The following is a 25,759-nucleotide window of genomic DNA, read 5'->3' on the forward strand; positions in this document are numbered from 1 at the left end:
TTTTATAGTCCTTTTAGAAAAAGAACACAGTGTAATGTGATTAAAAAAAATAAACTAACTACAAACAAATAATTCACAGTTAATGTTGACATGCTCCAGGGCTGGATTGGTTTGGTTTGATTGATAGATAAAATAAATAAATATCAAATGTAAATACTCAAAATGTTGAAATCAGCAGATGATCCAGATCCTGATGTGGTCCTGACCCTGAACCTGATCCTGATCTTGTTCCTGATCCTTATCCTGATATGGTCCTGATCCTGATCCAAACCCTGATGTGGCCCTGAACCTGATCCTGATGTGGTCCTGATCCTGAACCTGATCCTGATCCTGATCCTGAACCTGATCCTGATGTGATCCTGACCCTGATCCCTGTTTTGGTGTACCGGCTCGGTGTGGACCATCCCGGCCGCCGTAGACGATCTTCGGCTCGGTGCTGACGTGCGTCGGTCCGTCACGTGACCTGAGGAATGTTAACAATGCGGCGGGTGTCCAACTTTGTGCTCCGTCTCCGCCGTCTCTGCCGCCGCTGCCCGGAGTCCGCCGAGAAAATGGAGGCTCAGTTCGTCACGTCCAGGCGGCTGCTCCGTCCCCGCTGAGTCCACACCGCCCTGCGGGACAGAGGCGCTCCCTGCCCGGCCGCCGCTCGGCTCGGTTCTCGCTGCAGTCCGACTTCTTGTCGCTCCTTCTTCTCACATGGTGAGCCCAGAGTTTCCTTCTGTGGGGAGGGGAGTGGTGCTGGGGCGACCTGCTGCTGGGGGGGGGGGGGCAGAAAACACTTTTTCTTTATTATCACTGTGAGAGTTGCTGCTGAAGTTGTTGCCCCAGTCTGGGGTTAAAAACCAAGTCTCTCTGCAGAGGACGGGGGGGGGCTGTTTCTGCTGTTGCCCCTGTCTGCTCCCCCAGCCTCAGCCTGGGACACCGAGCGAAGGCCACAGCACGTTAAAACAGGGATTTCCTATAGATTTCATGTGCAGGGGCCTCCGTGTAAACTGTGCAAACTGCCCGGACACCATTTTGGAAAGTTAAAAAGGAAAAAAAAAAAGACTGAGGACAAATGTGGAAATTTAACTTCTACACAGAAACAGTCAGCTTTTCCTGCTTTCCCTGACAGTTTCCCCTGGTGAGGGTTTCAAGTCACTGCAGTCATGCTGAAATTCCTCATGTTTTTTTTGTTGTTGTTGCAAAAAACCGGGGGACTCCACCTGGACCCCCCCCAGGATTTTTCCTGTTCTGTATCAGATGCTGTTTATTTCAGTGGAGGACTTCATGCACAGTGACAGGAAGGTGAAGGTCTCCAAATGAACCCTTCAGATTATCAGATCGTGGTTTATTTTCACTGTTTTTTTTTTTGGGGGGGGGAGTTGTTGTCCGTCTAGTTGTGTTGTGTGAAGTACACATTCAGCTGGTTGCAGATTTGTGTTGGTTTTAAATGTGCAATTTCACTCTATCTGCAGTCCTGCTGCATAGTTTGGCAATGATGCAACCATGTGTTTCATTCAGGTGTGTTACTACTACTACTCTCTACACACACACACACACACACACACACACACACACACCCCTTTCCTTCTGCCAGTCACACTTACTACATTTAAGTTGTCAGTGCTGCTCAGTCTGGTCATTTGTGTTACTTGTTTCAGCACCAGCAGTTGTGATTTAAACATTTTCTGTTTCCTGTTTCGGTGGCGATGGGCGGCAGGTAATCTGGGTGGGGGGGGGGGGTTTAATCCTGTCAGGCATCTGTCAGGGAGGAACCGCAGGGATGACTGCCGTGGGAAATCACCACCGGACTGAAAACAGATGCTGGCAGATGTGGACGTTTTTTGTGTTTTTGTTTTGCTTTGTCTCGTGCCAGCAGGTAACCAGCTCATCCTGCTCCTAAAGTAAAGCACCAAACTGGGTGGAAGAACAGTGACAGTTTTGGAGTGTGTGTGTGTGTTGTGCTCTTTTTTTTTTTTTTTTTTTTTTGAGTGGGGAAGGTGGATTTTAATTGGATGAGTTCATGGGCTTTACTCTGAAGGATTGCAAACACAGTCACACTTCAGATTAAAAAGTCAGCTGTGTCCAAGAACTCCCTTTAAAACGAAGGAGGAACCTATTTGAGCGTCAGGTTGGACTTTTTAAAACTTATTTTGTAGTTTTTTGACCGCTTGTGTTTCATATTCTGATTCTTATCTGGCGCTCTTTCTGCTTTTTTGTTTTCAAAAGTGCAATATTGCTAATTTATCTCAGGTGTTCATCAAATCCGTCGACTCCACCAGCTTCACAGTTTCCAGGCAGGAAGTTCGGTCTGCTCTTTCTCTCATCCTCCATAAATTGCCAAATAGAGCAGAGACGTTCACTGTCCAGATGCTCTGAAATCTCTCAGACAGGTCAGACATAATCTGGGCAGTGGTGATGAAGTGTTAAAAAATGATTGATTGTGCTGGATAGAAGAAAAAAAAAATATAGAAAATATTCCAGGATAATGTCAGAAGGAGAAAATTACTCAACAGTGAGGCTACAGGATGGTTTGGCAAAGGGAAGGAGACATGAGGCTGAGGTGGAGTGATGGGAGCACACATCTCCTTTAAGATTTAAAACGGTTTGAATAAGTTAAACTCGCCGACACACACGCTATGAGAAGTGATTTAGATTCCTCTTGCTGCTCAAAGCCAAACGTCTTGTGGAAACTAAGCTGCCTCTTTCCATAGAAATGTTTTTTTTTTTTTTTTTTAACCCCTTCCACTTCAGATGGAGTCAACATCTAGTGGCTGTTTGAGGAACTGCGAGTTTAAATCACTCACATTTTAGCTTTGAATTTCAGTTGAGTGGCTGTTTTCTCAAAAATGTATGATAATATGTATGAAGACTCATTTCACTTCTTAAATGACGCAAGCCAATTTATTTGATGCCGTTTTGTAGAATATTTTATTTAGAAAATGTCCCTGTTTCAGGAAAATGGTCAAAATTTATTTAACTATAAAGTATGAAACTAAATAACACAATATAAAATATATTTTTCTGTGTTAATGTGTTTGCAACATACATATATATATATAAATAGTCAGAGTTTAGGTTTAGTTGTGTGTGGAAAGTATGTTGACATTGTGAGGTGCTGTTTCCACCCCAGAAATAGCTTTCTTTTTTGTTTGTTTGTTTGTTTTCTGGTACATTTCTCTGGTTGGACCTGCCCTGAGTTGCCTCCTGTTTCCAGACAAAGCCGATCCATAGATCTTGTTTTTTGGTTTATTTTGGTCAGCGTAGACTGTCCCATGATTCAACCGTGGTATGAGCTTACTTGTAGTTACTTGTGGAATGGCATGCTCATTGGTCGGACACGGCGCCTAAAGCATCGCAGGAATGGAGGCAAGAGATCCCAGAGATGGGGCAACATTTATGCAGTCTGACCCAACCCCTCCCCACCAGTATTAAAAAAAAAAAAAAAAAAAAAAAACCAACAACATGTTTTTGTCTATACAAAGTGTTATCTGTACAAACAGTGAATACTGTGTCGCTCTTAGAAATGGCCCAAAGGGATGGTGGGTGCCAAGCAGGCAGGGGGGGAGTCAGGGGGAGTCTTGGGGAGGGGGGTCTGTTCAACAGCTCCTTATGTTTGGCTACTCTGGTGTGAAAGCCACGATCCCAATCTTCCTCCTGATCTGCTGGATAGTATGATAAATATATGTTAAATCAGGAAAGAATCAGACTCTTAGTGTATTAAACAGTTTTAAAGTGTCGGGTGTGACACAACGGACATACAAGTCTTCACTTTTAAATCTGTAAAAGTTTAATTTCAACACATCCAGCAGAGTCTCCTGGATAATCTCATTAAACTTTGTGTTTTTTAATCGCTGAATTCACCGAAAACTGCTTGTAAAAGGATTTTCTATTTTGTTTAGAGTTGCCAGTTTTCAACAACTTTTATTCCCAGGCGTCAAAAATAACTCTTGCCTCTCTTAAACTCTATCGACCTTGTGCCTTCAGGAACAAAGCCCTCCTGCTCTGTAAGTTTCTTTTAAGGTCCACTGTCCCGGCTACAGTGGAAGTGGGTGTGCGTCATTGTGTAACAGAGTCCACAGAGGTTAGTAACACTAATGCAGGCCAATTACATTCTGTCACACAGACGCATTATTGTGTGACACGCCAATTATTCCAACTCATTTTATCAACAGAATGGATTACATAGCTGGATGAAAAGTTTTACTTTAACTGGAGACGATGTCAGTAATGTCCATTTATTAATCATAACCGGTTTAAATGACCAAAGAAAGTTACCAACCAACTGTGACAACTTCCTTTTTTCTTTTTTTGAACGCTATTTGGATCTGACCAGCTCTGTACTCCGTCCTGATTGGGTGGCCTGCCAGTCACATGGTAGCCCCGCCCCCTAACGCCTCCCATTTTATTCCTCTGAATGGGACCATCGTTTCAAAACCAGCATCATGTTGTCAGAAAGGTTTGAGACCAACATATTATAATTATAATAATAATAATAATAATAATAATAATAATAAATGAGGGGAAGAGTAGGGACCTTTTTCAGTAGATTTAAACTTTTGCTGTTTAAACAGGCATAATGAGTTAAACTGAGTTTATGCTTTTGTAAAGATGTGCCATGAAGACGAAAGGTTTCCTTTTTTATGAAATTGAAGACTAGCTGGAGGAAGTTTGTGTCAAGGAAAATAATTTGGTTAATCCACCTGCCAGTCAGAACCCTTTGAAATACAATCAGATCAATGAAAGGTTTATTGCTTAACTAAATAGTTAAAATAGCCAGCGAGATTTTAAAACCACAGCCAAGTTGAAACCTGCCAGAAAGGGATTTTATCTGGCAGTTATTTTCCATCATGGTAACAAACCTGATAGGTATCTGGAGACGAGACATCACCTGCCAGCCAAACGGAAATCTCCTTTAAAGACATTTGAAGCTTGTGAGCCGCTCCGTTGGACAGGAAGCCGACCTGTCTGTCACTGTCAGGGCTGAATGTTAAGACGTATTGGTTGGCTTGGAAAATGGGAGTAATTTTAATCCAAAAAGGAAAATAATCCTATAAATGTAAATGGAGAAAATAAACGAGAAACATTTCCTCTCGTTTAATCAGCTGGGACGGTTTCATCGACGAATCACTGCTGACGTTGAGCCGCTCCTGAAGGCAAACGGATGAACTGCTGATCAATTGAATTTAATATCGGCCTCGGGGGAGATCAGACATCATCTAACCTACTGTGACACTGAGAGACCGCAGTGTTTTCAACTTTTTAAACAAACAAGACCACTTGTGCTGCGTCCTCACGGCAGTGTTGGTTTGTTGCTCGACCGCTTCGGGATTGTCATTGTTCATTGTCCCGACTGTCTTTTCTCTAGTTCCTGCAAAAGGATTGACTTTAAATCAAACTATGAAAGGGATCTTCGAAAATTACTTTGGTCCCTTAAAGTTTAATCACGTGTGACATTCCCATCTGTCTTTAGCACCAAAATCAGTAAAACTAAAGTTGCAGGTCTTGTGTTGAAGAGTGACAGTGGATCTCGCTGGCATGTCAGGGTCAAAGGTCAACTATTCTGTCAGAGCTGAGTGTTGGCATCGCTATTGTGAGCCTTGACACCAGGCTGTTTTTTCATGTTGGGTTAGGGTGAAGAGAATTTTGTTACTTCTGAGCCTTTTCCATCTGGGCAGCAGTGAATTCATGCAGAAAACACTGAGTCTTTGTCATTTTTTAAAGTGTTTAAAAAAAAAAAGGGTGAAGTTTGCAATGTCAGCTATCGGCGCCGTCGGCCTCGTTGCTCCTTGTTCTCTGTGCTGCACATCTGATTATCGTCTCCCCAGATGTACTGTAAGCATTTCACGATGGATTGTCGGCCGTCACGTGAAGTTTCTGACAGCAACATGTGCATTTTGTTCCGCACGTCATCCCATCTGCCCCGGAGGAGTAACGCCGCTGTGGCAGAATGCAGAGTATGTTCCTCCAGATAACACTTTCAAATGGTGTTAAGTGTCTGATCACAGGGGAGCATCTCCGGCAGGGAGGGCTCCTCCTGACTGTTTTTGACCGCTCTCACAGGGGTGTTTACCGATGACCACGCAGCACAAGTATGCAGTGGCAGGACAGCTTGTGCAACCGCAGCTTTGCATTGATGGGGAACTGAATCGCATTGCCAGACTTTCAGGTTGTACTCAGACTGATCCCTCGTGGTGTTTGTGGTACATTATGTTTAATTCTTCTGTGAACAACGATGATATCAGACTGGAATAAACTCTCTAATGTGATGCCAGAAATCACAGAAAACTAGCAGAGCTTCTGTTGATCAACCGACAGATTCATCTGCAGTTGTTTCGATGGTCTAATGCTCATTTACAAGTGAAATTATTGCTTCTTTAATGTGACAAATGACAGTTTCTCTTTTATGTGTCTGCAACATGTGAACATCACTTCGAAAATGTCAACAATATATGTAATTTAAATCCTCTTACATGGTTTATTCTCAGTCCGTGTGCTGCTCCAATGCTCTGATGTTCAGCATATGACAACATATTCCAGACAGCAGCGCGTCTGCAGCGTCCTTTCGTGAAAGTCAGTCTTCATGTTTTCTCCTTTCAGTCTGTGTGTGACGTAAAAAGCTCAGTAGTTTAACTTGAACTTAAGAAAATAAGAAAACTATGTGGCCAAAGTCTTCGTGCTCTGACTGCATCCATTTCTGCCTCCACAGGCGCAGATTGGCAGCATCATGGTTTGGCTCCGCGGTGCCCTCGTGACCGGCTGCATTTCCTGGAATAAGCTGGAACCTGAGCCCTGAAAGCCTCACCATGGAATGCCTGTAGTATCCCCACATCACCTTCACCACCCTCCCACCGGCATCAGCAGGAATCGGAAACATAAAGAGAGACACAAACAAATAAGGGGCGTGCAGGAGGACGTCCAAATCTGTGCCTCCAATCTGCTGCAGGACGCTCTTTTTCTATTTAGGTCAGCCAGTTTGAAAGGGATATTTTGGAGGGTGTGGGGGTCTGTGAGTACGTTTCCCTTTTAGAGTCCGTGCCTGGCTTTGGGCACTGAGGCCATGAGGCCAAAGACTTTCCCGGCCGCTCCGTACGTGGGCAACACGCGTCAAAGGCTCCAGGAGATCAAGGAGGGCCTGAAGCAGCCGGCCAAGCTGGTGAGTCAGGCCCTGCACGGGGGCAGCTCCAGGGCCGACGGCAGCAGAGGGGCCGACTGTAAGAGCGGGAAGGACACGGCCAGCCGACAGCAGCAGCTCCGACCCCCACAGAAGTTCAACAACTACCAGAATGCCTTGCGGGAAATCCGCAAGTCGCTCATGCCCTTCGCCAACGAGTCTGGTCCGTCCTCCGGGTCGGGTCACCCTGCGGGCGCCGGGGAGGTGAACCGGCAGATGCTGCAGGAGCTGGTCAACGCCGGCTGTGACCAGGTGAGTCAGAGAGCAAGAACCTGTGTGTCTGTTGTGATGCTTTCAGGGCACAGTTGGAAATTTACAGTAATTTTAAAATAACAAACTTTGTTTTATTGTGGATTAGCCACAAAATGAAAAACACAGCTGGATATTTTCTCACTAAAGGATTCTAAGAATATTTTAAACACACTGAAGGTGAAGCAGCTTTTATGTAATGAATCAAAGTTTAATTTCTATCAAACCAAAATGAAACAAATGATTTAGTACGAATATAGATGGGTGACTGTGCCCTCATTAACGTGAACAAATGTCACCTACCACAGTTACAGGAAGTACAGACATCTGCAGCATTTAGGGCTCATAACTGATTACAATGTGTTGCCATTGTAGTTTTTTTTTGGGTTATAGCGTGTGACCATGTTGGTGTTTTGTGTGTCAGAGCAAGTGTTGTTCCTGTTGCTGTAAAAGCCACTTGACCCAGACATTCAAAGCTGCTCTGCCTCCTCCACTCAGGAATTCTTTCCTTTTAATGAAAGCAGTCCAGAGTGCCATACGCTGCGAGATGCAATACAATATAAGCCTTCCTCGCCAAGTGTTCGCCGCTGCTGTTACATAACACGTGGGCAGAGCACTGAAATGTTGAAACGTCAGGTGGATTACCCTCACCCTGTTATAAACTGGTTGTTTAGAAGTTGTTGAATGATGACGAGCTGCTGTTGGTTAAAGATAAAATATTTAAATGCTGCTCCACCACATGGAGGTCTCTTCTGCTGCATGATTCACTAGAAACGAATAAGGAAGTCTATTTTGTTTTATTTTGTTTTTTGACATTGTGACACTAGTTGCTGCACGTATCGTCATACCAGCTGCCAACAATATTCTCCCCTCAGTCATATAATTCAGTTTCTTCTCTGTGAAGAAGATGAGAAAAGTTTCAGGAGCAGCTAAACCAAATAATCAAATCACAGCATGTCACCAGCTTGGATCTGGTACATCAGTGGTTAAAGGGCTGGAGGACGGGCCCTGTGATGGAGCCCGGCATGTGAAGAATGCTCCGCTCAAGCCCATGCACAGCGCTGCAAAGAAATCCTCCCCGCTTCAGAGAAACTGCGAGGCTGCCCCCGCAGGGAAAAGCTGTGGGCCCGAGCCAAATCGATTCCTAACTTATTGCTGCCTAAAAGCCGCAGTTTGTCGGCTGTTTGCTCATAGCTGGACTCCCCGTCTTACATGGAGCGGCCACAAAAAGTGTGTCAAGTTTATCAGTATTTCGGAGCAGACTGCAGGACTGATCCAGATCTTCTGGTGGTCTGGCAGTCTGGTCTCTCAGCTGGTTCCCCGACAGGAAGTCTGGATGTTTGTCTTGTTTTTTTGGTCTGACCCCGTAAACACGATGATGGCTGAAGTAGCTGAGCAACCATTCACCCGATGGTTGTGGCCTGTCGGCACATTTTACTGAAGAATCCAGTCGGGTCTAAATTAGGATTATTTAGGTGAGAATCGTTGGTAACAGTATCGAACCGGCTGCCTTTTCTAGCTGTTGTTTTAAGAACAACAAATGGACAACATGAGAATCGGAAAAACATCCAAAACACAAGTTGAAAGTACCCATTGTGCCGGTGGGAGCTCAGAGAAGAAAGGCCGTTTCTGTTTCTCCTCAGCGTTGTGGATCTTGTAGAGCTTTCACAAACAGCTTCAGATAAACATGGAAATCACACCTGACTCACGGCACACGTGCTGATACCTCCATGTTGGTGTTCGATGGGACTTTTCATTTCCAAATGTCAGATGGAATCAGACGAACCGACTGACCCTGCAGATATTATAGAGTTAGAGGTTTTACTGCGGAAGTGAGCAGCCAGCTTTTTAAAAGTTTTCACTTAACTGCTTCTGGCACAGGCAGTGTGTATTGTGCATCACAGTCCTTAATAATCAACAATGCATCTATTATAGCTGCGTCGCCCAACCTTTTATTTTTACAACCTCTTTTTTTTTTTTGCTCAAAAAGTGCAGAGTAATGCTTTTCTTTTTCTTTTCTTTTTTTGTTGCTTCTTTCATCCAGAAAATGAAACTGAGATGATACCAGGTGTCTTCTTATGTCCAACAAAGAATTCTCATTACCTTGAAGAAGTAGGAACCAGAGGATGTTTTTGATTGGAAATATAATACAAAATAATTATTTTATCAATAAATGATTGATCAACTGAGTTGAGTTAGTGAGAAGAGGTTTGAGACCGACTGACCTGAGAGAGGCCTCGGCCGACAAGTTGACCTCCATTACCGCCAACATTGTGAATGGGCCGGTCAATACAAACAGGAAGTGAACATTCAGTGGCTGCAGGGTGGACCAGTTCCTCCCGCTGCTGCCGAGTCACCACCCAGCTCGTTGCCTCCTGTTCTCTCTCTGTAGATCTGTGTATGTGTGGCTGTGTTGATAGTAAGGTATGTTTTTAATAATTTGTTTGATCGGTTCATCAAAACTTACATAAATTCAATCAAGGTGTTGCAAACCAAAAGAATGTCAGCGCTTATTTTCTAACCATTCAGGTGAAGTTTCCATATAAAAAACAAAAAACTAAACATCAGACCTGAGTAAATTCCACAATGTCAGAGCAGAGAGTGGAGTTTGTTTTCAGGGCTGTTAAATATAAAAAAAAACAAAAAAAACAACCTTTTGATTACTGATATAACTTGAGTTGATATTCACGGGGGGGTGTTTGGTTTGGACAATACCACATCTGTCTCCCCCGAGCCTTCACATCTGCTCCTCTAAATATTGGTCCAACTTTTGTCCTGCTAATTTTATGCAAAGTAAAATTTTTCTTAGATTTCTGCCTTACCTTGCGTGTTTTTGTAAGGCCAAAAGATGAAGAACGGATCGACTGATTTGTGAACAACTCCTTTTTGATTTCAGTCTAAAACTCAAACATATAAAGTCGGTCTTAACTTTTTATTTATTATTTTTTTGTACAGTATCTAAAAATGGCGAAACCCGTTGATGATGAAAATAGTTTGAGGTTAAATTTCTGTCAAAAACACCTACTGTTTGTGAAAACTGAAGAATTTAGCGGCGCAGGGCCAACTGACTCCCCACACGGACACATGATCTGTGGCTGCGTGAGAGGAAGGATCCGTCAGTTGTCTGGAGTTTTACGATCCAGAAAAACACCAGGGAGAGAGAAACCAGCCCTTTTCACCCCACTGTGGACCTGAACGAGGTTTTCCTGGTGTCACAGACTCTTGTCAAACATTTTCCGTCCCTCCGTGCTGGTTATGTTTCATTTGTGGGAACGCACAGATCGAATCTGAACAGGCTGGTTCAACATGTTAAACGCTGGACTGGACTCTTTCTAGGATACGTTGTGTCCTGAAACACCTCCTCACCCCCATCTTGATACAACCCCATTTGTTTATTTGTATTGATTGGAAGCCAACTATTATCAGCCAACCTGGTCTTCCTCCTGCTCTTCATCTTTCCCGTCTTCTCCAGCTGCAAATTACAGAACTGGGCTCGTTACATAATCACTTTTTTTTTTTTTTTTTAAAGGAGGAAATGTTTTGGAGGGCTGGAGGGGTGGATTGGCATGCCATGTTTCGAGATGACAGGGAAAGAGAGGAAGTGAGCGGAAGGTGTGTGTGGCGTCTCTCCTCACAGACCTCTCTTCCTCTGTGTGCGGTTGTGTGTGTCGCACTATAAGAAGTTTAGTGTAACTCAACAAACACGTGTGTTGTTCAGCTTTTTCAGTGTTACTGCCGAGGATGAGGAAGACAGGCTTGGATCTCCTCCTCCCCCCTCGGCATGTCCGTCCATCTGCTGCTCCATGTGGCTTTGATTTGTGGGGAATGTGTTTCAGATTTGGGTCAAATAGATGGCTAATATTTAAGTAAAAAGGAAACTGTCCAGCTTGTTGTAGTTGTTTGTTGACCATCACATCTGTGCCTGTGTATGTGAGTGCCTCAATCTATGTTTGTCAGTGTGTGTGATTGTGTGTAGGTTGGTGATTATGTGTTTGGGATAAATCAGGCTTGGAGCCCAAAACCATTATGACAAGAGCAAATATGGCCTGGATATTTTCAACTGAGGGAAGGAGGGAGAGAAAGGGGAAGGAAAGGGAGAGAGGGTAAGTAAGGGATGGAAGAAGGGAGGAAGTGGGGAAGGAAAGAGAGAGAGAGAGACTATCCAGATTGCAAATAGCTTGAATTCCTGCTTCCTGGGCTGAGGAATGTGAGCAAGGAACATCTGTCGCCATGACAGCCGGGGTCACTGGGCCCGCCTCGACGCACGCACACACAGAAACACACACTGGTTATTTATTTCAGTGTCGCTCTTTGTGTCTGACCTGACGTCAGCTGAGATTTTACAGTTCTACAGTTAATTTCTCTGAAATAATAAAGACAAACATTCATAATCGACTTCGCTGTGGGGAAAAACAGATCATGGGACTAGATAAAGGAATTCCTTCGGGTTTTTTTTGTTTTTTTTTCTTTTTCCCCCTGTGGTCAACAGGGATGTTTTAATCTTTTATTCACCATTGAAGACGGAAGTATTTTAGGACAAAGTAATCAAAAATACATTTCCCAGAATACCAGAATCTAAACTCTGATTTTCTGTGAACTCTGTTCGTTTGTTCAAATGTTTTTACATCAGCTGCTTCCTGTAAAACATTAAAATGTTTTTTGGTGACTCACTTTGAACTCAGAGGCTGTTACATAACTTTATTAAATCAGATTTTTAGTGACCAGCATATTAAAGCTGAAGCAGAGAGCTATTGTAGTTCAAGGATGTGCTTTTTAATTTTAGTGGGCAGAAAAACTTGTTTACATAAAAAAAAAATAAATTGTCATATGGATCTGTATTTGCTCAGCCACATCGTCACATAGCAGACTGATGCAGCTTCACCAGGTAAGATTTTACAGAGCTCTGTGGTCATGTAACACAGAACCGTTTCTTCGTTTCTTTCAGCACATTGTGTTTTTTTTTTTTTTACTGTCAGAAAATAACAAAAATGTCCCATAGCCCAATTTAATCTGTCGATGCACCTTTTGAATAAGATAAGGACCCATTCCATCAATTATCACAACAGTGCTTGTTAATTTTTCTGTAATTATTCCTGCGACTCTACTAAATGTCAACCCTCCATCTTCCTTTGGTTTGTGGACTCTCTGAACTATAATACCTTCCCCGCTTTATGGCCTGTTCTGAACTGTTATAGTGAAGACTTGAAAGTAGAGTAGAGACCGTAAACTCATTAGGAAAATGTAAAATGAGCCTGTAAATCAGGTAAGAAGTCGGGACATTTTCCCATAAACATGAATACAAACAGTCTAAAAGCTCTTCGTGTAATAAACGGCTGATGAGGACTGTTGAAACTCATCCTCACTCTTCATTTTCTTTCTGCACAAATTCCAGAACAATTTCTGCGTGACTCTCCCGTCGCATTGTCCACCGTGCTCAGCTCTGTAACGACGCAGCTGATTATTATCGTGTCGTGACAGTAAATCAGAATTCAGGAGGAGAAGCAGGAGGCCGAAAGAGACCGACTGAGGACATAATGTGACATTACTGTGCGGCTCTGCGGCGCACACACATACACACAGGAAACTGAGCATAAACAGTGCGGTGTGTGTCAGTGTTTGACTCAGGGACACAGTTATTTATGCGTACGAACATGCCGATGCAACGGGAGGGTGGGGGCATGCTTCAGTGTATTTACACCAATGTAGACTCACTATGAAGGAAACCCCACACACAACACAGAAGGCATAGAAATTGTGCGACCTTGGCATTTCCTGGCTTTGAGAGCTGACGGTGCCCACGGTTTCTGTGCTTCCACTTTTAAACCGTTTCTGAAGAATGAAGGCGGCCGGCCCGCCCGCAGAGAGACGAGGCACAAAATGGCTGTTTGGGGGATAAAACTTCTCCCTGAGCTTTTCTTGCGTTTCCTCCCAGTTGGAGGGCAAACACATATTTTTGTTGCTTCTGTTGTTAGTTCGTGTTGTCCTTCTTTAATTCACAAAAATAAAACAAAACCTTTGACATTGAGGTATTTTGTAACACTTATTACCATTATACTGCTGTTCAACATGTTTAAATAAGACAGTTACGGCATCTTAGACAAACTAAAAAGGATAAATGCTAAATTGAGGTGCATCAGATTTCTCCCACCTGTTCGCTTCCTGATATCAGCAGCGCTCATCAGCTTTGCCCGGCTGCTGATTTATAAACTAGCAGCAGCATTTGAAAATCTTTTTTAAAAATCATAACGAGGCCATTGTATAGAAGAATGAGACGAACTGCCCGGTTCTCCTGGTTCTTGTTAGAAATCTGGCAGGATCAGTGCAGTTTGATGTTCTTCTTGGAGAAGATCAGTGTGAACAGTGATGATGCTCATGTTTTAGGCTCCAGATTTTCTAAATTTATGGTCTAAAACTACAGCTGTATGCCGATAAATACCGAACATCTAGATATTTTATTTGTCTAAAAATCAACACATTAGAAACTTTCAACTACAGTGCAGCTAATAAATATGCTCAGTTAGTGAGTTTGATGTAATGATAATGTATTTAACCACTGAGCAGTTTTATTTATTCCTTATCTTGGGGTCATGTTGTGATTGGTGAGCAAAAGCATGGAGCTAAATATCACATCACAAAACTCACAAGCCAATTAACTTCAACATCATTTTGAAAAGTTATCCTCCCAGTTGTTTTTGGATTCGTATGGAGTAAGTCTTCTGTTTAAGAAGATACAGATGTTTGACGTTGTTCATTTTTGAAGTACAATGAAAATCAACCCACTGAAACAAGCAAAAGTGGGAGAAAATGAACCTTTCCTTAAATTGTAAAGCAGTAAATTGCTTAACTATCTGAGAGAAAAATGAAACGGAAAAAACGTGGTTTGAGTCATGAAGTAAACGGCCTCCTGTGGGACATGCCTCAGCTTTCAAATTCTTTTTATTGCTCAGTATTTCTGTTCTCCGTTGTTCTTCCTGCAGCTCGCTTCAGCTTCTGACGTATTTTTAGGCTGTTTAGGATCCATGTTCAGGACTGTGAGGGGTCCTCAGACATTCAGCTCGTGTTTCTTGGCGTAGTTTTATGGAGGATTTAGAGGCCTGCTTTGGATCATTGTCCTGTTATAGAAGCCTCGACTCAGTTTCACTTTCTTGGCTGACGGCAGAAAGTTTACATCCAGGATCTGCTGATATGAAGTTCCCTACGTTTGCTGTGAAATACGGAATAAGTAAAAGGCTCATTTTAAAGACTAGCTCCTTCTGGAGTGTTTGAACGTTTGCATACAGGATCAGTGGTTCAGGTCCAACGGTCCTCCAGGTACTGACACCGTGACATCGCCTTGTGCCTGCTGTTACGGCGTGCATCCTGCAGGGGCGGCCCGGGCAGAGGTCTGAGTTGAAATGTCTCAGCAGTGAGGTCATATGCCATTCGAGGGGATTTCCTCATCTAGGTGTGGGTTTCTGCGCTGGGGAGGGAAGGACAGATTTTCTCCTGTCGTGCACTTTGGTGTCCTGTTTGTTTACACGTTTGCTCGTGTAAAGAAAACAGGAAATTAAAGCAGCCTGGCGTCTTTGTATGATCACTTGAAGGAATTTTAATTTGCAGGCAGAGCTGTTTTTATTATAGCACCTGTGTTTTTTTTTTTTTTTTTACTCTGACACCAAGGAGAGGAAGCTGAATATATTCCATAAATTATGACCGGTATCTACAGTATGTTGTCCTATATGGGACGCTGTCAGCTCGTCTGTATGCAGCGTACAAACTCAGAAGCACAATATAACTGTTTCATTGCAGTCTGAGTCTTGTAATATTGTGTAGCTTTGGTGCAGCTAACAGGCACATTGTTATAATTTAAGTCCATTAAACTGTCACTTTTGTCTTTTTCTTTTTTTAACTCAATATGAAGTCCAACATTTCAAACTATAAATCAGAGCCTCGGTTTTTATTGTCTCGCTCTTAAGTGCGTGATAAGGTGACTGCGTGGGTGCTGAATAGTTTTTCTGGTTTGAATTGGGAGCTCTAAACCTTTTTAAAAGAATAATAATAATAAAACAAAATCCTGTTTTAAATTAATGCAAGAATTTAAAGGCATGATTAGCATTGTTTAATAAAAGTCCCTAAAGTGCAGAAAAATGCTTTGCATGTTTCCTCCTTTGCATTTTTTTTTAGCTGCAACATTTTTCACATAGGTGACCTATATAGCTCTGAGCTTTCACAGTGATCCACCTGTGGGATCAGATCCAGACATCCCCCTTCCCTTATCTGTGGGTATAAGTGAGGAAGGAGACAAACCAGTAAAATCCAGTTTTACAAGAAGAAGAAAAATACAATTAACACTTTTGCAGAAAATGTCTGCTTGACGCTGATGAAGTTTTCAGTCCTGGTTTTATATTTCATATGAAGATCTGAGCTCACTGACAAACCCATCACATGTGCTGTGACTACTTTATCATCAAAATCTACTCCCATCAACACTGCAGCCACTCAACTCCTAATACCTCAAATATATAAATGCAATACTTCAATCAGTGCCCCACAAGCTGTATAACTTTATTTGGTACATCTATAGGTAGTAACTTCAGACATTTTATTAGAATGAAAATCCTCCACGTCGCAGCTTTAGTCGTTTAGGTGGTGAAATATTGATGACAGGAAAGTCCTGTGTCCAAGATTGGACAGTTGGCAGCCAAACAGGAATCCTTTTAAGGTTGCATGCTTCCAAATTCCCAAGATCCTGTCCCTGAGTCCATTTATATAATCTATTTAATACAGTTTGACAAGTGTGACTGAAAGTGAAGGTGATTTTTTTTTTTTTTGGAGTTAAAATGGAAGGAGCAGCGATAGGAGGAGGAAGTGACAAAGATGTAAAATATTACAGTTCGTTTTGCGATAGAAGGTCTGTGTCATTAGGTTATGAACTGAAAGAGAAACTCTTAAAACACTGTAGGGAGTTGTTACTGGTGCACACAGGACCACACCCTGCTGCTGAGCTGCAGCCATCGAATCATTCCCATGAAATAATTGCAGCCATTACAAACGATCATGTGGATTTTTAATCCACAGCTCGGCTCACAGTTTTTTCCATGACTGTGTCGGTTTCTTGTGTTGTACATGAAATTACACAAAACAAGCTGAAATAAACATCCTACACTTTCCCTTTGTCCCTCACATTTTTTTTAAATTATTATTATTTTTTTTTTTTGGAAGGTTGTTGTGACAGGCACAGGAAGTCACTGGTATGTGACCCCAAACAGAGAGGATGCAGGTGTTTGAGCTCCTACTGGGCCGCTGTGTGTTGTTAGTTTTCTTTTTTTAAGTTTGTGTTTTTAGGTGAAGTTTAAGGACGCCTTCAGTGCAGAGTCACTTCATTATTTGCTCGTGTAACACAAACAAAGAAGGAAAACTGCAGATGTGGGAAATGTTTATCATGAAGTCTCAATTCATTTTCACATTTTTGGCACCAACCAACTTGTGGCCATAATTCGTCGTATCGGAGTGATTCATAACTTTGTTTACCTCCATCAAATAGTTCTGATCTGACGAAAGTCTGTGTCTGGATAAAGGTTTTGCACGGCCGCGTGTTTTCAGATGGCATTAAATAAGTCGAAATGGTGCCTTATTTTGGTGCAAGAGAAAGTTCCTGATCATCCTGGTTTGTTTTTCTCAGGAGATGGCGGTGCGGGCGCTGAAGCAGACGGGAAGCAGGAACATCGAAGCAGCCTTAGAGTACATCAGCAAGATGGGTTACCTCGACCCTCGCAACGAGCTCATCGTCCGCGTCATCAAGCAGACGTCACCAGGTACACATACAGCCTCAGGTTCAGCTGTGGGTGCTGAGTGTAGCATTGTTAAATATGTGTGTTGTCCTGACGGGTGTTTGTGTGTCCTGACAGGAAAAGCTGGCATGCCAAATGCAATGGACCACCGGCCTGCGCTGGAGGCTTCAGGCGAGGCGGGTGCCATGCCACCATACCATCAGATGGGGGCCCCCATGTATGAGGGGGCGGGTTACGGCCCTGAGGGCGAGATGCCCAGACCCTACATGAGTGCTCCCCCTGTTATGAACTACATGATGCCCCCATCCGGCGCGGCGCAAGGCCCTGCCATGGGAAACCCGATGGGCCGCCCTCCCAGTATGGGCACCTACCCACCAGTGATGGCCACCCAGGGCAACCCAGCCAGCACCATGTACCCCCCAGGGGGCCAGCAGAAAGGCTACCCCGGGAGTATGGAGCAGCACGCGCCCATGATGAGCTACAATGTCCCGGGCCAGCCTCTGCAACTCCAGCCGCAGCCACCAGGGGGCCCTGTTCCAGGCCCCCACTATGACTACAGCCATGCAAGGCCACACATGATAGAGCCTGCAGGCTACGGTGTCAAGAGGACGCCCTCCTTCCAGAACAAGATGGCGCCACCCCCCATGGCGCCCCCAGACAACTATGTCAACATGCAGGGTAAAGGGGCAATGGGTCAGAACGGACCAGGGGGGGCAGGAGGAGGATACCCCCCTAATCTGTATCTGCCCCCTCACTCCCACCCCCGACAGGCCAGCCCCACCTCCCACCAGGTCCACATGATGTCACGTTCCCCAGGTGGGGTGGCAGCTATGGGCCCCGACTTCCCAGACCTGCCACAAGGCCTGATGACACCATCCAGGGCCAGCCTCAACCTGGACCTGTATGAGCACCACTGGGCGGGGCCTCCAGGTCCTGAAGGGGCCCCTCCAGCCAGGCAGCCTCAGCCCCCGGGCCCATTCAGGGGGGAGGTGCGTGTCCCCAGCAGAACCAACTCTTTCAACAGTCGCTCTGCGGGGCCCAACGGGGTCCGGCCTGCGATGGCTGCACCTCCGACAGCCGGAAAACAGGAGCCGTCACTGGGCCCCCCGAACACCATCACAGCTGTAACCTCCCCCCCAATCCAGCAGCCCGTCAAGAGTATCCGTGTGATGAGGCCAGAGCCCAAGACGGCTGTGGGGCCCTGCCACCCCGGATGGATGACGGCCCAGCCTCAGGATGCAGCGGAGCCTCTGGCCTACATGCCAGAGGAGACTTACCCCCTTGAGCCGGCTCAGGAGCCACGCTGCCCGCCGCCACCTTACCCCAAAAGTCTGCTCATGTCTGGGGCGGCGGCGGCCGGCGGCGAGCCAGGGTCTCTAGAAGGAGCTGGAGCCATGTGTGCGGCTCAGGACCTCGGCAACCCTGTGGCCAGGAGTGCACATGGCGGAAGTGGAGGGAGCGGAAAGGGAGAGGAGAGCCAACAGGTGAAGGAGAAGGCGAAGATGGGGAAGGGAGAAAAAACGGTGAAAGACAAGAAACAGATCCAGACGTCGCCCGTTCCCGTGAGAAAGAACGGACGCGACGAGGAGAAGAGGGAGTCGCGCATCAAGACGTACTCGCCTTTCGCCTTCAAGTTCTACATGGAGCAGCACATAGAGAACGTGATGAAGACCTACCAGCAGAAACTCAACCGTAGGCTTCAGCTGGAACAAGAAATGTCCAAGGTGAAAGGTCAAGCTGACACTCAGCTGAAAATCGCATCGAGGCAGCTGTTGCATATTTCACAGCCACTAAATGCCAAAAGTCTGCAGAATATAAACAATCTGATAACGCCTGTAATTTGCATCACTGTCAGTGTTTCACAAAGCTCTATTCAAACTTTTGGCTTCGTTGGGAAGAATCTTTAAACATGAATGAACGGAGCTTAAACTGAGTAGGATTATTTATTATTACAGGCACCACAGCTGCATGTGGTGATTTGCTGATTTTTATTAATTCCAGTCTGCTTTAAACAATAAAAATCAACCTCAAGAGACCGACAGTTTGCTTCAGATTTGTTATAGTTGAGAAGAGAGCAGGCATTTATTTTTCTGTTGAATTTAGATGATAGAAGTAGCAGCTATTTTGCAAGAAGCAACATCATCACTTTAAATTAAATAAGTTAGCATTTAGTGGAGCAGACCACTTCACTGACTTCAAAATAGTAAGTTTGAAAAGAAATTGAATTAACATGTTTTGGAAATGATCTGAAGGAATAGAAAAACAAGACATTGGCAGTTAATGGTTGAAAAGGGCAAACGGGCAAAGTCTGTCTGGGAGATGCGAGTGATGCAGTAATTGACCGCAGTGATGTCCATGAGGTTGTCATCCAGAGAATTCTCCCTCAGGACTCTCTTTCAGACAACAAAACCGTTGTCTTGCTATGAGGAGTCGGTGCATTCACACTTGTGTTTGCACGAGCCCGTCCTGAATCATGACTTTGGCCTCTGCCCTTTTGACCCGCTTTAATGTGAATGAAAGGCATTCTCAGAGGGAGAAGAAAATACCACAGCCAGACCCAGACAGTGAAATAACAGAATGAGTTAAATTTGACAACGGAGGTCAGGGCGCCGGGTTCAGATCTTACCACATTCCTGGGTTGTTACTAATTGCACATGAAAAATGAACTCTGTGCCTCACCGTCTTTTCTCCCCTTCGTCTCTCATCCAGGCCGGCCTGTCGGAGGCAGAGCAGGAGCAGATGAGGAAGATGCTCAACCAGAAAGAGTCCAACTACAACAGGCTGCGGCGCGCTAAGATGGACAAGTCCATGTTTGTGAAAATCAAGACTTTGGGCATAGGTGCCTTCGGTGAAGTGTGTCTCACACGTAAAGTGGACACCGGAGCCCTTTATGCCATGAAAACACTTCGCAAGAAAGACGTTCTCAACCGCAACCAGGTAATTAACCCTCCTGCTATGGTGAAGGCCAGACGTCCATCCACAGTCAGGAAAAGAAGACGTGTTTTCCTGAATGTTGTACCAGGTGTTACTTTTTAAAGCCGTGTTAGTTTACTGACCCGTCATTGACACGCTTTGTACACCGTTTAAATCAGCTCTTTGTTTGGATGCAGGTGGCTCACGTCAAAGCGGAGCGTGACATCCTGGCGGAGGCCGACAACGAGTGGGTGGTGCGTCTCTACTACTCCTTCCAGGACCGCGACAGCCTCTACTTCGTCATGGACTACATCCCCGGGGGCGACATGATGAGCCTGCTCATCCGAATGGGCGTGTTCCCTGAGCCTCTGGCGCGCTTCTACGTGGCGGAGTTGACGCTGGCCATCGAAAGTGTCCACAAGATGGGCTTCATCCACCGCGACATCAAGCCCGACAACATCCTCATCGACCTGGACGGACACATCAAACTGACGGACTTTGGTCTGTGCACGGGCTTCCGTTGGACGCACAACTCCAAGTACTACCAGAAAGGTGAGGCAGGTTGTGACTATGGTGTACTCGCACTACATGGCCAGAATGTCTCAGGCACACATGGAAACACACAGTCGACTCTGGATTTTGTTAACACTGTCCCTAAGGGGCACACAGCACTAACGCAAAACAACAAAAAGTTCGCAGAGTTAAAATATATATAAACATATCCAGGACACCAAATGAAAAGAACAGAAGACAATGAAATCAGGAAACCACAACCAAATAACCCCTCCGGCCTAAAGGAAGCAAGCCTGGTCCCCTTTTGATGCCGGTACGAGAACGACAGAGAGCCTTCTTACCCGGACCTGGTGCATCTCAGAGAGGATTGATTAAGAACAGCCTGGATGGAGCTACAGGGAGACCAGACGGGGGAAAAACAAACCAGGAACACATCCTGCCATTAGATCACTTCACAAAATACCTTATTGTATACACTCACTGGAGAGTTGGAGTTTGTATTCTTGGCTTGGATTGTGTTCGGACAAACAGAACTTTGTTGGTACATATCACACCTACTAAACAACAATGTACCTACACACGAGACAAAAAAATCCAGAGCAGTCTAAAGATACAGGTTGAAAAGACACAAAGTGATTTAAAATAAAAAAACTAAAAGTGAGAGAAGTTAAACATTAAATTCAACAGCTACAGTTGGACTTTTGTAATTATCTTAATTCACTTTAATGTCAGTGTGGTCAAAGTTTAAATCCAGGACCAGGAGACACGATGCGTGTGATACTATTTAACTTTTATTTTAGTCTTATCTGTGTTAACTGTTAATATTTGGGCACATTCAGTCAGTCAGTTGTTCAAAGCACCAAATCAGTGCTTTTATAAAAAAAACAGTTATCCGATGACATTGTGATATAAATCTGTGTGAAGTCCTAATTATGGCTAAATTAAGGTTAAATTAAGAGAGTGTGCGGACGCATCATCAGACCCTTTGAGTGTTGGCAGCTGCCTGGCTTCTTTTACAAATCCAAAAAGCTGCTAAATAAGATAGGAGATAAAATGGCCCTTTACTGATCACCTGTAGAGGAAATTTAAACTTGACTCGTGTGCAAAATGAAACAAACGCCATTTCTATTGTTAATCTATTAGTGTCTTTATAGTCAGCGCTCAACAACAGCCTTCTCCTCCTCCGTCTTCAGGAAGTCACGTCAGACAGGACAGCATGGAGCCCAGTGACTTCTGGGACGATGTGTCCAACTGTCGCTGCGGCGATCGGCTGATGACACTGGAGCAGCACGCCAACCGGCAGCACCAGCGCTGCCTGGCTCACTCCCTGGTGGGAACACCGAACTACATCGCACCTGAGGTGCTGCTGCGCAAAGGTGAGTTACAGCTAGATCGCACAATTTCTTTGGTTGTTGTTCGTTTAAAAAGGTTCAGACAGTGCTGCTTTGTGTGGCTCAGAGATAAAAAAAAGAGAGCACATGTGATGATTAGTCTGAAAACGGACCTGAGGCTGTAAAATCCAACATGAGTCCAACAAAAATAAGGTTGAACTTTATTCTGCTTTCATTCCAGACCTTTTCAGATAAAGATAGTCATAATTTTAATGTTTTTTTTTTTTGTTTTGTTTTCATTTATACTTCACAAGATTAGAACAAGCTTTAACTCTTGGATTCTAGAAATTCACTGTTTACTATCACAAGACTGTGACTCCAAATCCTCATGTAATAAATATCGACCCAGAATCAGCAAGTACCTGGACACTGACGTGTTATTTATTCACTGAATTTAAACTATTATTTTGGGTGTGTGTGTGTGTGTGTCTGAAGTGAGAACTCTCACAGATTAATCTGATATTCTGGCTTTGTGTGCAGGTTACACCCAGCTGTGTGACTGGTGGAGCGTGGGAGTAATCTTGTTTGAGATGCTGGTGGGACAGCCGCCCTTCCTGGCTCCCACTCCCACCGAGACTCAGATTAAGGTCAGTGACGAAAAAAAAAAAAAAAAAAACCCCCAGCTTTGATTTAAAACTTAAACCGTTGACTGATGTATGAATGAATACCAGCTGGGTGTCTCTGGATCAGGTCAGCCACAGCAGGTCGGGCCAGTTTGACTTGCCAACATTATTATCGGCCCTCTCAGTGGACTCGGGACTCAAACCCTGTTTAAATCCACATTTGCGTTGAAAACTGGAGACCTTTAAAAACGATTATGTAGACAGGTCACCGAAGGCTGTTTCCTAATTCCTGGTTCTCCTGAAACTTTCTGATGGTTTTGTCTTTGTAGAATTCTGTATTTAACACAACACCTTCCTTCACTGTTCCTTTTTGTAGACATTTGTGACATTAATCACTTAAAGACTAGACAATCTGCTTCCTTTTTGTGTTTATGTCCTTCCAGCAGTGTTAATGTGGACGCAGACTGAACAATACAGCGACTGTGTTTGACATCCCTGTCGCTTGTCGCTTCATGAACGATGTCTCTCTCCTCTGCAGGTCATCAACTGGGAGAGCACCTTGCAGGTCCCTGCCCAGGTCAAACTGAGCCCCGAGTCTGTTGACATCATCGGCCGCCTCTGCTGCTCTGCTGAGGACCGACTGGGTGCCAACGGCGCCGGCGAGATCAAAGCCCACCCTTTCTTCGCCCAGATGGACTTTTCCAGCAATCTACGGCAGCAGCCGGCACCCTACCGGCCCAAGATCGCCCACCCAATGGACACGTCCAACTTTGACCCTGTGGAGGAGGAGGGGGGCCCCGGGGCGTGGAGCGACAGCGGGGACAGCACCCGGGCTTTGGACATGCTCTGTTCCCCGCACGGGAAACACCCGGAGCACGCCTTCTACGAGTTCACCTTCCGCAGGTTCTTTGACGACAACGGCTGCCCCTTCCGCTACCCTAAACCGCTCGAGGCCAGCGACGTGCCACTGAGCATCAACAGAGCTGGGGCTTTGGGCCCTGAGGAGGAGGAGGAGCAAGAAGAGGAAGACGAGGAGGAAGAGGAAGATGATGAGGAGGAGGGAGAGCAGGGGGAGGGATGCGAGCCGGTGTACGTGTAGAGCTCCAGACTGAGTGCGTCGAGCCTCCCGCCTACCGCTGCTCTTCCTCTTGTGAATGTGTCTGTGTGTGTTAATGCATATCTGGCATGTGTGATTGTTGAGTTTCAGGAGCAGGATTGATGAACATCGCCACCTTGTGGAATCCAAAGTGCATCAACAGTGACTTCGTACACAAAACTCCCCTGATCCGGGACCAAGAAACAACATTCTGTACAAGACTGACTGCACCGGGGGTGGAACGTCAGCAGAGAGAGACTCAGAAACTGTTCAGGCCAAATGGAGCTCCGTACGCTCCAAAGGATATTAAGGTTCTGATTCGAGGACTGCCTCTGGACCTTCCAGCGGTTTCTTGTCCCATTCCTTCCACCCTTGGTCTTATGGACGACTGAAACGCCTCAGTGTTGATTGTCTGACGCAGGAGCTGCTTCCTGTTCTACCTGAGCTGCTTTACACTCAAATGTTGGACACGGCAATGTGAAGAGTGGAACCAGTTTACTCAATGATCACACCGGGTTGGGGGGTGGGGGGGTGGGGGGGTGAGGGTCCGGAGGGTTGGGGCTAGCACCACGCCTCTCACAGCTGCTGCAAAATAAGCTACAAAGACACATGCATGCACATGCACACACACACACACACACACACACACAAACATACACCCACAGCCAAAAAAAAAAAGGGGGGGGGGGGGGGGGTCTCTATAGATGGACAGAAAATCTCCCAGAAATCAGTGTTTTCAGCATGAGACAGAATCGTTCCCTTTTTAGGCAGCATCCATGTCTTTATTTTAAATCCTGCAGTTGCCACAAATCAAAAGAAAAACGGAAACAGAAATGAACCATCCACATCTATCTCCTCCATCCACCGCTGTCTCATTTAGAGCCAACTCCAGTTCAGCGGAGACGCTTCCTCCCTCAGAGGCTGCTGTTACTAATATCTGTGTGTTTATGAATCCTTGTTACCTACACAGCCTACACAGCCGCACAGATCATGTGTAGAGTGAAAAATCCAAAATCAGACCAGATTTCTTTGTTTTGTCTGATTCATGACTGAACCTCTTATTAAAACCAACTTTGAGTTGGTTCAGGTGAAAAATCTTGTTGTTCAATTGATACTTCTTGTTTATTTTTTTTAATTTTCCTGCGAGAAGGAGGCACAACATATAGTTTCTCACGGTTGGTTTTTAGGGTAAAAAAAAAAAAAACGGATAAAGATGACAGAAATCAGAGACGTGAACCCGTCAGGTCGAGTGGAGCTGGGAATCAAAACTCTAACCCACACACATTCACACACATTCACTAAGCATAATTTAACAGCTGTCTTGCAAAGCTCAGTCTCACAGTTGCATTTTAACTTAACCAGCCTCCTCACGAAAACACAAAGCAACATGTTCTTACAGCAGCCAAACATGTGATAGTATGACTATGTGCAATACAAAAAAAATGACATTATATATAGTTTTCTAAACACTTAATATCCTTTTGAACGTTTAGTACTGAAATGTACAAATATATTGGTTTTCAGTTACATCATGCTGCTTATTATTGTGGTTAATATTATTTACATTATTATTATAATTGTTATTACATGTGTACCTGTTTTCTTTTAAAGAAGTGTTGGCATCATTGCCAAGTGTGCCTGGCTATTGAAAGTAATGAGCTATGTGCCTTTCAAGTTGAATGTTGGTGTGTGCATCGTTGCTCGATGATAAAGTCGATGGTGACATGATGATGATGATGATCAGTGTTTGCAGAGCATTGTGGGTAGACTCCTTGCCTCCTGCAGCCAGGCTGGTCCTGAACACAGGAGGAGGAGGAGGCTTTGGGGTTTTGGTTTCAGGAAGAGATGGAGCGGAGTAGATCATTGTGAGAGGAGGAAGAGGAGGAGTGAGGCAGGTTGGCTTCAGGAAATGTAATTGGGGAAAAAAAAATAAGAACAACTTTCTCTGTTTTACACACAAACGGTTAGCCTTCAACAAAGAGTTAGTGTTTGGTACATTTTCTTTATTTATCTGAAATGACCACAAGTTGTTGAGTGTTGTTTAACTCTGTGCTTTTACGACAGACCTGTGCCACGTTCTGAGTTGGTGACACCATCCTCCAGTACCT

The 25,759-nt window shown here is 44.7% G+C and overlaps 1 protein-coding gene across 1 annotated transcript; it reads left to right on the forward strand.

The window, feature by feature from the left end:
* The first annotated feature begins 480 nt into the window (after window positions 1-480).
* On the forward strand, window positions 481-24,161 carry lats2 (large tumor suppressor kinase 2). The gene is made up of 9 exons (XM_029530354.1): window positions 481-699; window positions 6,692-7,408; window positions 17,067-17,199; window positions 17,293-18,899; window positions 19,885-20,112; window positions 20,286-20,640; window positions 21,795-21,977; window positions 22,473-22,579; window positions 23,094-24,161. The coding sequence occupies exons 2-9, from the start codon at window positions 7,043-7,045 to the stop codon at window positions 23,652-23,654; spliced, it is 3,540 nt and encodes a 1,179-aa protein (XP_029386214.1). The 5' UTR covers window positions 481-699; window positions 6,692-7,042; the 3' UTR covers window positions 23,655-24,161.
* Window positions 24,162-25,759: the final 1,598 nt, after the last annotated feature.

The sequence above is a fragment of the Echeneis naucrates genome, chromosome 21, assembly GCF_900963305.1.
Source record: "Echeneis naucrates chromosome 21, fEcheNa1.1, whole genome shotgun sequence".
NCBI lineage: Eukaryota > Metazoa > Chordata > Actinopteri > Carangiformes > Echeneidae > Echeneis > Echeneis naucrates.